This window comes from Carassius gibelio, chromosome A23 (genome assembly GCF_023724105.1).
Source record: "Carassius gibelio isolate Cgi1373 ecotype wild population from Czech Republic chromosome A23, carGib1.2-hapl.c, whole genome shotgun sequence".
In the NCBI taxonomy this organism is placed as follows: Eukaryota; Metazoa; Chordata; class Actinopteri; order Cypriniformes; family Cyprinidae; genus Carassius; species Carassius gibelio.
In genome coordinates this window covers 16,199,362-16,212,074 of record NC_068393.1, presented here as the reverse complement: position 1 = coordinate 16,212,074, position 12,713 = coordinate 16,199,362, and the positions used below count along the sequence as shown (strand labels likewise).

Here is a 12,713-nt window from a genome sequence, read left to right as displayed (position 1 = left end):
ATTTCTCTAACGCCCCTTTGTAAAACTGGTCCTGTCCGAATAGGGCTATAGATCTGTTGGCAGATGTTGGAGTTTAAACGGTGTAACAGTGCTCTCTTCCACCCTATATACCCATGGCTGAAGTGCCCTTGAGCAAGGCACTGACTGGTGTGTTCACTTCTCACTGCGGTCTATGTGTGCACTTGGATGGGTTAAATGAAGAGCACCGATTCCGAGTATGGATTACCATACTTCGCAAATGTCACAACTTTCCCTTTTTTTCATTTTAAATACAACTGCTTCGGTTGTGCTCCACATGCCGCTGAGGTGAGGGGTGGCACATTTAGATGGGCACTAGAGGTGGTTTAGCCGCTTACAACACACTGGGCTAGCTAACCAATCAGAGCCCATCACTTATTTCTGAGGGAGGGGCTTCATAAAAACAGGAATTGATCAGCACCTTTCTCAGAGAAGGGAAAGAGTTGTGTGAAATAAAGGTAAATTATGTGAAAAATAATGTGTAAAAAAACAAAAAAACAACAACAACGAGGCATTAACACGTTAGTTAATGCTTCATGCATGTTAATACTGCACCCCATAAACACAATCAAGCCTAGAAAAAACAGTAAACCACGCCTTTAACACCCGCGGGATTGCTTGTAAAAAAATTAAATGCAAAAGAAAAGGCACAAGTTATTTTCCCTCTTGTTTCTTTTTTTTTTACTGTAGCTGCTGATTTGAAGGACATTTAATTCAGTAGCGAGGCAGTGTCCAATTTTACAGCTTTTTTAGATTCAGCTTTTTTGGATTTTTTTATTTACTATTTGCTTTTAATTTGTCCTTCTTGTTGCCATATTCTCTCTCCATCTTCCTCCCCTCTTCTCACTGCTTACTCATTCCTCTCTGGGCTGTCTTTATCTGTCTCTTTATCTGTCCATGTCTTTTTGCTTCTCCATTCTAGATTATGAAATTTTCAGTAGCTGTGCAGCCTGTCATGCATTAAAAAAGGAAACCCACATGCACTTGTCTTGTGTGTGCGCCTGTACTATAGCAAGCGAATACTGAGAAAGGGTAAATGTATTTTTGTTCATATATGCACCACTTCTGCATTATTTTTTCATCTCATGTTTCATATGTGGCTGAGTATGGGCTGATGGTTTGAATGATTATTCTCCTGTTTTGAACAAAGTGTGATGTCTTGCACACTGTTGGGGTTGATGAGCAGTGAGCAAATAATTTTTTGACTAAGCAAGTCTCAGTATGTGGTTTATCCAGTGTTAAACGTGTCATGCTAGTTTTGCAGATCACTCCGGTGTGGCGACCCCTGATTTAAGGGAGCAAGCCGAAGGAAGAGAGAGAGAGGTCTCAATATGTGGTTTACATGGTGGCCTGATTCAGTCTGACCCAAATAGATCCTCCTCTTCTACATCTTTAGTTACATATTCAGAAGGTGTTTTTAACCTAATTTGTATTGTGGACAAAATTATGGACATTATATATATATATATATATATATATATATATATATATATATATATATATATATATATATATATTAATTGGAGGAGTTTCTAGATGTATGGTGCAGATGATGAAACAGGACTTCATTGATTGGCGCTCTCCGTGGTGCTGAAGAGGGTTTCTCAGTGTTTCACTAAACTTAAGCATGTAAAAGGAAGTGCAGGGGTGCACTCCCATGAAACATTGATGGTAGCGAGCATGTTTTATTCAAACAGTTGTGAGGCTGTCTACTGAAAGGCTGGTGAGCTTACACTGACAATTCATCATCTCATATAAATTCAGACTTCTCAGTTCCAGTCAGTAGTGAGAAGTGAGGTATCTGGGTAAAACCAATATACAAAATAATGCCAAAAATAGATTAATAAACTTCTATTAACTTAACTAAATTAAATCAACATTTGGTGTGACCACATTATGCGTTAAAAAAGCTTTTGTCCTAGGTGCACTTGCACATTGTTTTTCAGGTAGCTTTGCAGGTAGGTTTCTTAAAGTGCCTTGGACATATTGGCACAGTTCTTCTGGATTGGTTCTGTCTCAGTTTGTTCTGTTTCTTCATGTTATTCCAGACAGACTGGATGAGGGTGAGATCAGATCTCTGTGTGGAGCACTGGCTGCTGTCAGACTCCTTGTGTAAACAAAAATCTCACTGGATTATTACAAAATGTAAAATTGTAAACTGATATTTACTGCTGACACACTACAAAAAAATTTAATTAAAAAGTTTGCATATGTGTTCTAATTGTTGTCTTATTTTAGACATCATGATTTTATTTCTACTTTATTCAGAGGGCCAAAGTGAACAGAAATATGCAATTTGGTGGATATGTTATGATGAAAAATGTGGCTTGTAATGTAAATCAATGACATTTTTATAACAGTATATCAGACTTGCATAAATATGCATATAAAGTATGCATATTAGAATGCATAGAAATATCAGCTGTCCTGCGATATTTCTCAGTAACTTATAAAAAAAAAAAAAAAGATGTGTATGAACCTTTTAGAATTCTGCTAAAAGTTTACGTTTTAAAATGAAATACCAATCAGAGGACAGAAAGCATGTAGTAAATTGTGTAATTGTGTTTTTCAGCAAATTGTGTTTATTCACAGCTCACCGAAAATCATTTTCTGTTTTGGTGCTAAATTATATTGTATATTAAATCTACAAAACTCAGTACAGTTTCACTTTCACAGTACACTTTAGTATTGTGAATTATTGGGTACTTAAAGGGATAATGATATTCATGTCATTGCTAACCTTTATGATTTTTTTCCAGGTTTTGGCAGAAAACAGAAGGATTTAATTGAATGAATATCTAGTTGGGTGAATTCAATACAATGGCAGCACATTGTAATTTAATAAAACACACAAGAGTGTCACCAAAAAAGAACAAACAGCTCATTTATAACCCAGCCCAGTAGGCAGAAACAAAACTCTTATGTTTCTGTTTAGAAACAGCAGAATTTGATGATGGATTTTTCATTGTTGGCCAAATTATTTCATTGAAAATTGCTCAATAATACTCTCTCTGCTTGTAACTAATCTAGTGTTTCTCTTTTTCTTTGTTCTGTCTTTGTCTTCTCTCTGGCTTGTTCTCTTTTTTTTCCCTCTCCACAGACATTTATAGTCCTAAATAAAGGGAAAACAATCTTCCGATTTAGTGCCACACCTTCCTTGTACATGATAAGCCCTTTTAATCTCGCTAGGCGAATAGCGATTAAAATTTTGATACATTCATATCCTTTTTCATCTTTTTTACATGTATGTGATAAATGACTGTAACAGCATATCAGTGGGTGTGGATGTAGGTGTGAATTTTAGATGCACTGCTACTGTTTTGTTTGACAGCAAAGATGCCAAATAGAGAGAAAAAATTGTGGCGCTCCTTCGCCTGTTTTTCAGCATATTGTGTGCTGTTTTGATGCTGAAACCCATGGCCAAGGATGTACAGTACTGTATATCGCACAGATGCAGTCTCCCTATTGGCCAATATAGCAAAATTTAAAAATTATACATCTTGCATTAAACGTTTTAAAGTTTGTTTTAGTATATAGATGTGCAGTATATCAAATATTGTAACAAAGCTGAATAAAATATTGAAATATAAGAATTGCCTAGCTCTAGCAGTGCTTTCCAACTAGCTAAAATTCACTATTTTCTGTATTTGGCACTCTGTTATTGATGAATGTCTTACTATTTATATTTACTAATTAATATGAAATAAAATGCTTTTTTTTTGTTCTATAATGTTCTGTAATATCTCAGAATTTCCTTAACTGATACCTACAGTATTCAGCATGTTCATCATGTGTACGATTTTGACCAACTGTGTGTTCATGACTTTTAGTAATCCTCCTGAGTGGTCCAAACAAGTAGAGTAAGTATTGATCCTAACCACAGCTTACCTCATTGCCACACAAAATCTAAATAAATACACTGATTGAAAATATAGAGCGGATTTTAGTTCCAGTTTCTAATCCAGTTGCTTTTGCTTTTTTCTTCAGGTATACCTTCACTGGAATTTATACGTTTGAATCAGGTGTGAAAATCATTGCCCGTGGATTCTGTATAGATGATTTCACATTCCTTAGAGATCCATGGAACTGGCTGGATTTCATGGTCATCTCAATGGCGTAAGTATTCTGTCATCAATGTGTTTATGAACCTTGTCTGATTTGTGCGCTATCATTCGGGTTAATATCAAATCATAAAAAAATAAGTAATTTAACTGGTCAGAATCATCACATTTGCTTAAAACAACTTTCTGCCTCATTCTTATTTATAATGGGTGACGAAAAGAAATACTGGTAAAGCTGTTTGTAAACTGAGCTTTTACTGTATGTGGGGGATGCAAATAACACATTTTCAGCTTTTAAATTCTGTCTCTTAACCATATGAACATTTTTAGGTAGCATCTTTACGGATGTGGCAGCTCTGCTTATGTCTTGTCCAGTTCCTCACAGCTCTGCATTTGTCCATGTGACTGTTTATCTCCCCATCTCTCTGCTGTTCTGTGAATATACCTCTTCTGAGAGTTGTCATCGTTCCTACCGATCAGTGTTTAGAACCATTTGCCAACAACATGAGTCCCAGCAGCCCACACAGAAAACTCTCTCTCACTCTCTGTCACTCACTCTTTCTGCCTTCCTAGTTCTCATTCTCCATTTTTCACTGTATTTGTGTTGAATAATTTTTTTTTCTTTTTTATCTGTACTGTTTTCTGTATACAGCACATACTAGAAATATTCATTTGAGATATAGTGTATATCTTACAATAATGTCACCATATGAGCATGTTTGTTTATGAAAGCTATTTGGGTGGGAGATTAGGTTTTGTGTTGTAATGCCAAATATATTGTTGTATTAACAATAAATAATAATAATAATAATAATTATTATTGTTATTTTTCATTTTTGTTTAAATGAAATTAGAAATGAAATATAAATATTTGTCATCAAAATATTAGAATAAATGGCATTTCTGCTTTGTGTCGTGACTAAACTACCATCACCTGTAGAGGCTGTTTAACCTTTTAAGAAACAGATCCTCTCTTAGATTGCATATGGAAGTCATCGAGTACTAAGTCATGACCATGTCTTCATCTAATTTTGATCTGATCATTGCAGGTATATAACAGAGTTTGTAAACCTAGGCAATGTCTCAGCTCTGCGCACGTTCAGAGTTCTGAGGGCATTGAAAACAATTTCTGTTATCCCAGGTAAGAGAGTGTGTGGGCGGGAGGGGTCGGTGTTAGGTGTGCGTGTGTGTATCTTTGTTTTCTTTTCCTTCCTTTCCCCCCGTAGTGGACAGGCTCTGTGAGTGGCGTACCTCCTGGTGGTTCATTGGCGTGGTGGTGTTCTTGGTGTGTTTGTGGTTGTCATTGGTGTCTGTGTGTGATCCTCCCTTATTTCAGATATGTAACAGAGTTTGTGGACCTGGGGAATGTATCTGCGCTGAGAACATTCAGAGTTCTCCGAGCATTGAAAACTATCTCTGTCATTCCAGGTGAGACGCAGTTTTGATGCTGAGGTTAACTTTCAGTATGACCCACTATTACTATTCAATTTTTAAAAAAATGGAGAGGACCATTTAATTTGCTTTTTTCCAATCTCCAAAATGATCAAAAATGGTACTTATACATTTTTGATAGGCTTTGCAGTCTACGATCAATCTCCAGAGTCCTTTGGGTTCGACACCCTTTTTTCCCTTTAGAAACTTCAGAGCAGATTAGAGCAAATTAGAAAGCTTAACAACCGAACCTCTGTAACCTTTCATATAGGCAATAAATGTATCTGTGAACAAACCCTGAACTTGGTTGAACTCAAGCTACTATATCGTTTGTAGGTTTGTTGTTGTAATCTCTTGCTAAAGCAGATCTTTGTGTTACAGTTTTTATTTCAGATTTTAACAGTAAGGACTTTAGATAAAAGCTAATTGTAGAATTCACTAGTGTGTGAGCTTGTATGCTTCAGGGGTTCACAGTCTAAAAAACACAGTCTATTAGCCTCAAAAATCCAACTATAATGGTATGAACACATTCATTTTGCTGATTAATATATATTAAGAAACAAACAGACCTTTTCAAACTAGCCGCTGCCCTTAGAGCACTAGAGTAGATATTTTTAACAAGCTATGTTTTATTCCACAAATTGAAAATTGCATTGCTCTCAGTGAGTTCCCAAAGAATATACTTGTTACTTGCTTATGAAGACTGCCAAGCCTAGTTTGTGGACGTATTTTATACTGCATGATGCTTTGGAAGTCACTTGCTTTTATAGTATTAACCTACTAAGTGCTTGGCTGCCTTATTTTTTTAATCTAACTATTTATTGACAAATCATTTTCTTCACTTTTTTCCTTTATTTTGTATGAAACGCACAAATTGCACCTGGAAATAAATTAAGAATAGTGCAGATAGTCAAGGAATAATGTTTTTTTTGGCTGTGCCAGATGAGTTAATAATTTTTTTCTTTGTGTCTGTGCAGTTGTTTTTATTTCCTTCAGAGGCCTTTGATAAATGCTTAATGTCTTGACACATTAGTATCATATGCAAGTCATTTTCAGTGAAATAACAGGATTTATTTAGCTGACAACGTTTTACTGCAAGTCATATTGTCATCCTGTGTTATTTTCAGTAAGGCTATGAACTAAAGCCCACTCATCAAATCTCTGTGCCCTGCAAGATTTTTTGATGTTTTGGTGTGGTTTATGGGCAAGAGGATTATAGCATATCAATACTAATTTGAGTGTCTACTGTCTTGAAGGTTAAGCAGCTCTTTTGTATTTAAGAGGGTCAGATGGAGTTATGGAGTGGTCAGGGCAGTTCTGATGATATTTACTGTAGCTCAGCACATCTGGTGGAGCCTTGGAAGATTTTTAAACTGGACTTGTTTCCGTTCAGCCTTCTAGCTGAAATGACCTGCATGCAATCTTCACCCCACTCGTCCCTGCTTGCTTTATTCTTCCTATGTCATGGCCTTTCGGTTGTGCTGCAGTATTTTTAGACAACTGGATGTCAGACTGTTTGAGGGAGCCCTCCCTTTATTGTCAAGAAAATTCCTTGAAGATTATCCTTTGAAAACCTTAAACTTCTATTTTGGAATTCTGGAATTATAAAATGTTTCATGACTGATTTTTTGCATTTCCTGAAATGATATATAATCTGTTGTAGGCATTTATTAAAACCACGTGCATAATAGTAAAATATTAATCTGAATAGACCAAATGATGGGATGGCTCCCAAGCAGTATATGTGTAAAGAAAGTGTATTTGGTGGTTCTGTAATTTATTATACATTGTCATTCTGAATTAAAATAAGGAATCAAGGTATGATATTTTGAAAAATTAATAATGAACAATTAAAAACATTAATTATGCTGAAGTGCACCCTTAAGTGGTTCTCAACTGGATTTGTTTCAGTAGCCAGATTTACATTTACAAATATGCAAAATTAGTTTCATACTCTCGGCAGACAGTCATTTATCATACAAAACTCATTAGGCCAAAAAACATGTCAAGCATCATGTTTATGTTGCCATCTATCTAAATTAGCTAGATTCTGCCAAGTAAAAGATGATTTTTGAGTTGGATGCTTGGCCTACAATATCAACAACTAAAGATAAAGGGAAAATGTTCTCTCCCTCTTTTAAAAAGTAACATATTTAAAATATAAATTACATTTACATTTGCATTTCATACCTGCACACCACCAGTTGAAAACCAAAGATCTACATATGTATACAAAACGTTTATTTTATTTTTGATCAATATAGCCTCACATCATGCCTTGAGACTCCTTTTATACACTTCTGGGACTTGAACACACATGCAACTGTCTGCTCCTTTTGTTTGTGTGTGTGTGTGCGTGTGCATATTTTGGCGTGAATGTGTGTGCATATTCAATATCTCAAAGGTCTGAAGACCATTGTTGGCGCTCTGATCCAGTCGGTGAAGAAGCTGTCAGATGTGATGATCCTCACCGTTTTCTGCCTCAGTGTCTTTGCCCTCATTGGTCTGCAGCTCTTCATGGGAAATCTGCGGCACAAGTGTGTCATCTGGCCCATCAACATCACAGAACTATACCAGGCCAATGGCACCCATGCATTCAACTGGAATGAGTACATCATGAACGAGAGTGAGCTTTTATTTAGTTGTCTCACAAATTACAAAAATAGTTAGGGATGCACAATATATTTGTTTGCTGCCATGTAACACTCATTTTTAATTAATCTTGAATAAAAACAAAGAATTAACTTCATATCATATTTAATAGCCAACTACATGTATATTTCTAATTACTTTATATTTCATATTTAATAATTAATCATTTAAAACCGTTTTTTTTATTACTGCATTTTTTTACATTATAATGTTGTGAATCCCATATTCACTTGTAACATTTAAATGATTGAGTTAAATTTTTAGTGTTTTATTTAAAATGTATACATTTTTCTATGTAATTATAATATTGGATGACATAATAATTATCAGTTATCTGCTTATCGGTATTGGCCATGAATTGAATGGCTTGAAAAGTACAAAAAAGTCTAGTTAACATTCTGTCTCTCTTTGTCATCAGCCAATTTCTACGTCCTGCCGGACCAGCTTGATGCTCTTCTATGTGGAAACAGCTCTGATTCAGGGTGAGTGTCTTCTTCTTCACATCATAATTCATAATCATTTAGAAAATATTTACTGCACATACTCTCCCAGATCTCACTGAGATTCTTCTCTGACAAACATTGTATGCTAATCCATAGACTGGTGCCAAGTCATTATTGGGTTGTGTGCTATTTTCCCCTCTCAGTCGCTGTCCTGAAGGCTACACATGCATGAAGGCTGGTCGCAATCCAAACTATGGGTACACCAGCTTTGACAGTTTTGGCTGGGCTTTCCTGGCTCTATTCCGCCTCATGACGCAGGACTTTTGGGAGAACTTGTACATGCTGGTAAGGGCGAGGTCTTCTTTCCTCTTTCATCACTTTCAGTCCCAATTAAATATTTTTTTTCTCCATAATCTGAAATTTGCTACTGAGCAAATAAGTCATTTTTGTGTATGTAAATAAAATGAAAATGGCTAAATTATACTGATCCTTTGCACAATTAAATAGTTGCATTTAATTATTTGCATTTAAGCATGCGAATTAAACAAACTCACTGCTTGAGGTACCCCCCCCCCATGGCTTTTATAATAAATACTACATTTATAAAGAACAGAAAAGGATATGTATTTACCAGTTATTTTGTCTCAATTGGTTGCAGTTTCATAAATTTAATATGCTTCGTTAACTGTAACTTTAATGCATGCACAAAGAAGTGTTTAGGATGAGACACAATATTTATGCCGCTGCAAACAACCCTCGTTCTGCAGGATGCACACAAACACACTAAACCCTTTGGGATCAGAAACAGTAATGGACAGCAAGAAGACTTAATAGTAGAACACTAAATATAACCTGAGCCCTAGCTGAATCTGTTCTCTTACATGTAGGTATAAGCATAGGCATCTAGAATCCCTATCTTTTATCTCAGCACTCCTAAAATCTGTCCCGGTTGCAGTGAAGTATCATACTATTTCATTCAAAATCCTCTTTTTACTGATTAAAACTTTTTGAAGCTTATTACATTACAAATTGCCCATTCATTTAGTCAGAAAGAGCCTTAGGTGCATAGAGGTTATGTAGGCATAAATCAGCATTAATCGAAAAGAACACATGCATGAATGTATGTGAAGTCAAGTCACCTTTATTTATGTAGCACTTTATACAATAATGATTGTGTCAAAGCAGCTTTACATTGTCAAACAGGAAAATAGTTTGTTAATAATTCAAGAAGTCCATAAAAAAGAAGAAGAAGAAAAATAATTTTTCCAGCTAAAGTTCATTGATGATTCACTGATGTCATCATCCAGTTCAGCTCTCTTCCACTAGTGTCTGTAGTGCTTCCAATCAGTCAAGGATCCCCAACTAAGCAAGCCAAAGGCAACAGTGGCAAGTAACCAAAACTCCATCGGTGACAGAAATGGAGAAAAAACATTGGGAGAAACCAGTCTCAGTCGGGGTGGTGGTTTTCCTCTGGCCAGATCAAACCAGCACAGCATGGTTTAATTCCAGCCTGCAACACGGGATATCTATCCCAATGCAGTAATCTTGTCTGGTGCCATGTGGTCTTGTGCCATTGGTTTTCAAGGTGATAAGGTCTTCACAGGGGATCTGTCTCTGGGACTCATCTAGTTTACATGGTCTTACATGGTTTACATTGACCTAATTAATGCAGCCTAACAATCTTCTAATGGATTTGAATGATATAAATTTGACTGTGTGTTAAGTGTATGCATGGCAGAAGAGATGGGTCTTTAATCTAGATTTAACCTGACAGTGTGTGTCTTCTTCCTGCACAACGCTAGATTTTTCCAGAGTTTGGATAGAAAACAAAATAGAAAAAAGATCTCCCGCCCGCAGTTGATTTTCAAATGGCCAGAGTTTTGAGACTGCAGCGGACGTGAAGGAATATAATGCCTTTTGAGCTCGCATTACAGAGCAGTCATATGTATTGTATATTTGCAGTTTTTGCACAATTAGGTCAAATTAAAGCCACTGAGGCTTAGAAGAGTGAATTGAAATTTGCATTTTTCTGGCGAGTTCCATCTCTACCACATGTATGTCGTGAAATAGTATGGATAAAATCCCTGAAAATTCTGTCTGTGAGTGTTTAGAAATTCTTCTGTCTGTGTGTGTGGAAAACAAACCGTTTTCTATAGTGATGTGTGAATGCTCTGTAATATAAGATGCTTCTGATCTGTCCCTCATCCACAGACCCTGAGAGCAGCGGGGAAAACATACATGATTTTCTTTGTGCTGGTCATCTTTGTTGGCTCATTCTACCTTGTGAATCTGATCCTGGCTGTGGTGGCCATGGCATATGAGGAACAGAACCAGGCCACTATGGAAGAAGCGGAGCGAAAGGAGTCAGAGTTTAAAGCCATGCTGGAACAGTTGAAGAAACATCAGGAGGATATGCAGGTAAGGCAATGTTTTAATGGCGGTCATTTTAACTGTGTTATGGTGTAATGTTTGCCTGATGTAATTCGGTGGTTGCTTTACCTTTAACTTTTCACTTCTAATTGTGGAATTTATATATTTCAAATTTGATTTTGTTACTATGATCAAAACTGAATCAGAGTAATTTAGATGTATGAATGATCAATACATTTTGTGACTGCAGGCGAACGCCATGGCGACATCGGCCGGGACGGTTTCTGAGGACGTGGTGGAGGATGATGGTGATGGAGGGGGGAACTTGTCCTGCAGCTCATCTGAGATGTCTAAACTCAGCTCCAAGAGTGCCAAAGAACGGCGCAACCGCAAGAAAAAGTGGAGGCAGAAAGAGCAGGAAAAGGAGAAGGGGGACAGTGAGAAGTTAGTCAAATCTGAATCGGATGATGGAAGCAGGAGGAGCAGATTCCGTTTCCCTGACAACCGCTTAGGACGTAGGAGTTCTATAATGAACCAGGTAAAGAATTACTTCAGATTTTTATTTGTTTGTTTGTTTGTAAACAACAAATGGTCTGTGAAAGACAATTGCCATAGAAAATATTCACACAACTGTTTTATTTATTTAACTTCTATTATCTTACATTTTTGTATCCTTTTCACCATACTGTAATTAAAAATTATATATAGTTAATATGAATCAAATTAATGAAAATAAATACAGATATATAAATTAACTGTACCAGGAAAAACCGTAACAAGTTTGTAGTTAGTGATTAACTTAAAAATTAATAATACAAATATTTGCTTGGTCATTTTATCCTTAAAATGATTTTTTTTGTACGGTTTTATATTTCTTTCATATACTGTTTCATATTTATTTTTAAGGTCTTTAAGGTGAAGAAACAATTTAAGAAATTGAATTTAAGAAGTAATTGAAAAAGTTCCGACACCAAAATGTCCTACATTTGGCTGTCAAGAGCCGAGTGTGTGAAACCAAAGATGTCATCTTTTCAATCTGTCTGTCTTTCCTGCCTCCAGTCTCTGCTCAGCATCCCAGGCTCACCGTTCCCTTCAAGACGCAACAGTAAGAGCAGCATCTTCAGCCGCTGTAAAGACGGAGGCTCGGAGAACGAGTTTGCAGATGATGAGCACAGCACGGTTGAGGAGTACGACGAGAGGCGCGATTCGTTCTTAAGCCCACGTCGCAGCAGCTACACTGGATACTATGGCAAGCGCAACAGCACTGTGGATTGCAATGGAGTGGTGTCTCTCATCGGGCCGGGGCCTGCCGGACGCCTACTGCCTGAGGTGATAATAGATAAGGCAGCCACTGACGACAGCGTAAGGAAGTCTAAGAGTAGATCAGTCTAGGCATGGGTATTATCCTGAACCTTGGCTCTCTCTCTGTTTGGCTATTTTTCTCTTTCTGATGCATTTGTGATATTGTTATTTTGACTTTACTCTAAAATTAGCTCTCTTTCAGTTGAGGACTGCTTTCAAAGCCTGTGTGATATGCTGCCCTCCTTTGAAATTAGTGAAGAAGCTGCTAACTATATATAGTCCTCAGTATTTAAAGATTTATGAAACTGGGTTTTCATATACTACCATTCAAACGTTTGGGGTTGGAAAGATTTTTTACATGTTTATGTTAAGTCAGTAATATTGTGAAATATTAGAATATTTGTAATAATTGTTTTCTATTTTAATGTATTTGATG

At 36.5% G+C, this 12,713-nt stretch overlaps 1 protein-coding gene across 8 annotated transcripts in view; it reads left to right on the top strand.

Moving 5' to 3' along the window:
* Positions 1-12,713, top strand: part of LOC127944763 (sodium channel protein type 8 subunit alpha-like) — a 52,445-nt gene that overhangs the window by 12,559 nt on the left and 27,173 nt on the right. For 3 of the 8 annotated variants that reach the window (XM_052540993.1, XM_052540987.1, XM_052540989.1), the window contains exons 3-12: positions 3,119-3,238; positions 3,790-3,878; positions 4,006-4,134; positions 5,416-5,507; positions 7,915-8,136; positions 8,581-8,644; positions 8,809-8,950; positions 10,817-11,023; positions 11,226-11,513; positions 12,035-12,337. In XM_052540993.1, coding sequence (XP_052396953.1) covers positions 3,119-3,238; positions 3,790-3,878; positions 4,006-4,134; positions 5,416-5,507; positions 7,915-8,136; positions 8,581-8,644; positions 8,809-8,950; positions 10,817-11,023; positions 11,226-11,513; positions 12,035-12,337 — 1,656 coding nt within the window. Of the gene's footprint in view, positions 1-3,118; positions 3,239-3,789; positions 3,879-4,005; positions 4,135-5,128; positions 5,221-5,415; positions 5,508-7,914; positions 8,137-8,580; positions 8,645-8,808; positions 8,951-10,816; positions 11,024-11,225; positions 11,514-12,034; positions 12,338-12,713 lie in introns of all 8 variants that reach the window. The other 5 variants (XM_052540994.1, XM_052540990.1, XM_052540995.1 and 2 more) reach the window with 3 other exon arrangements.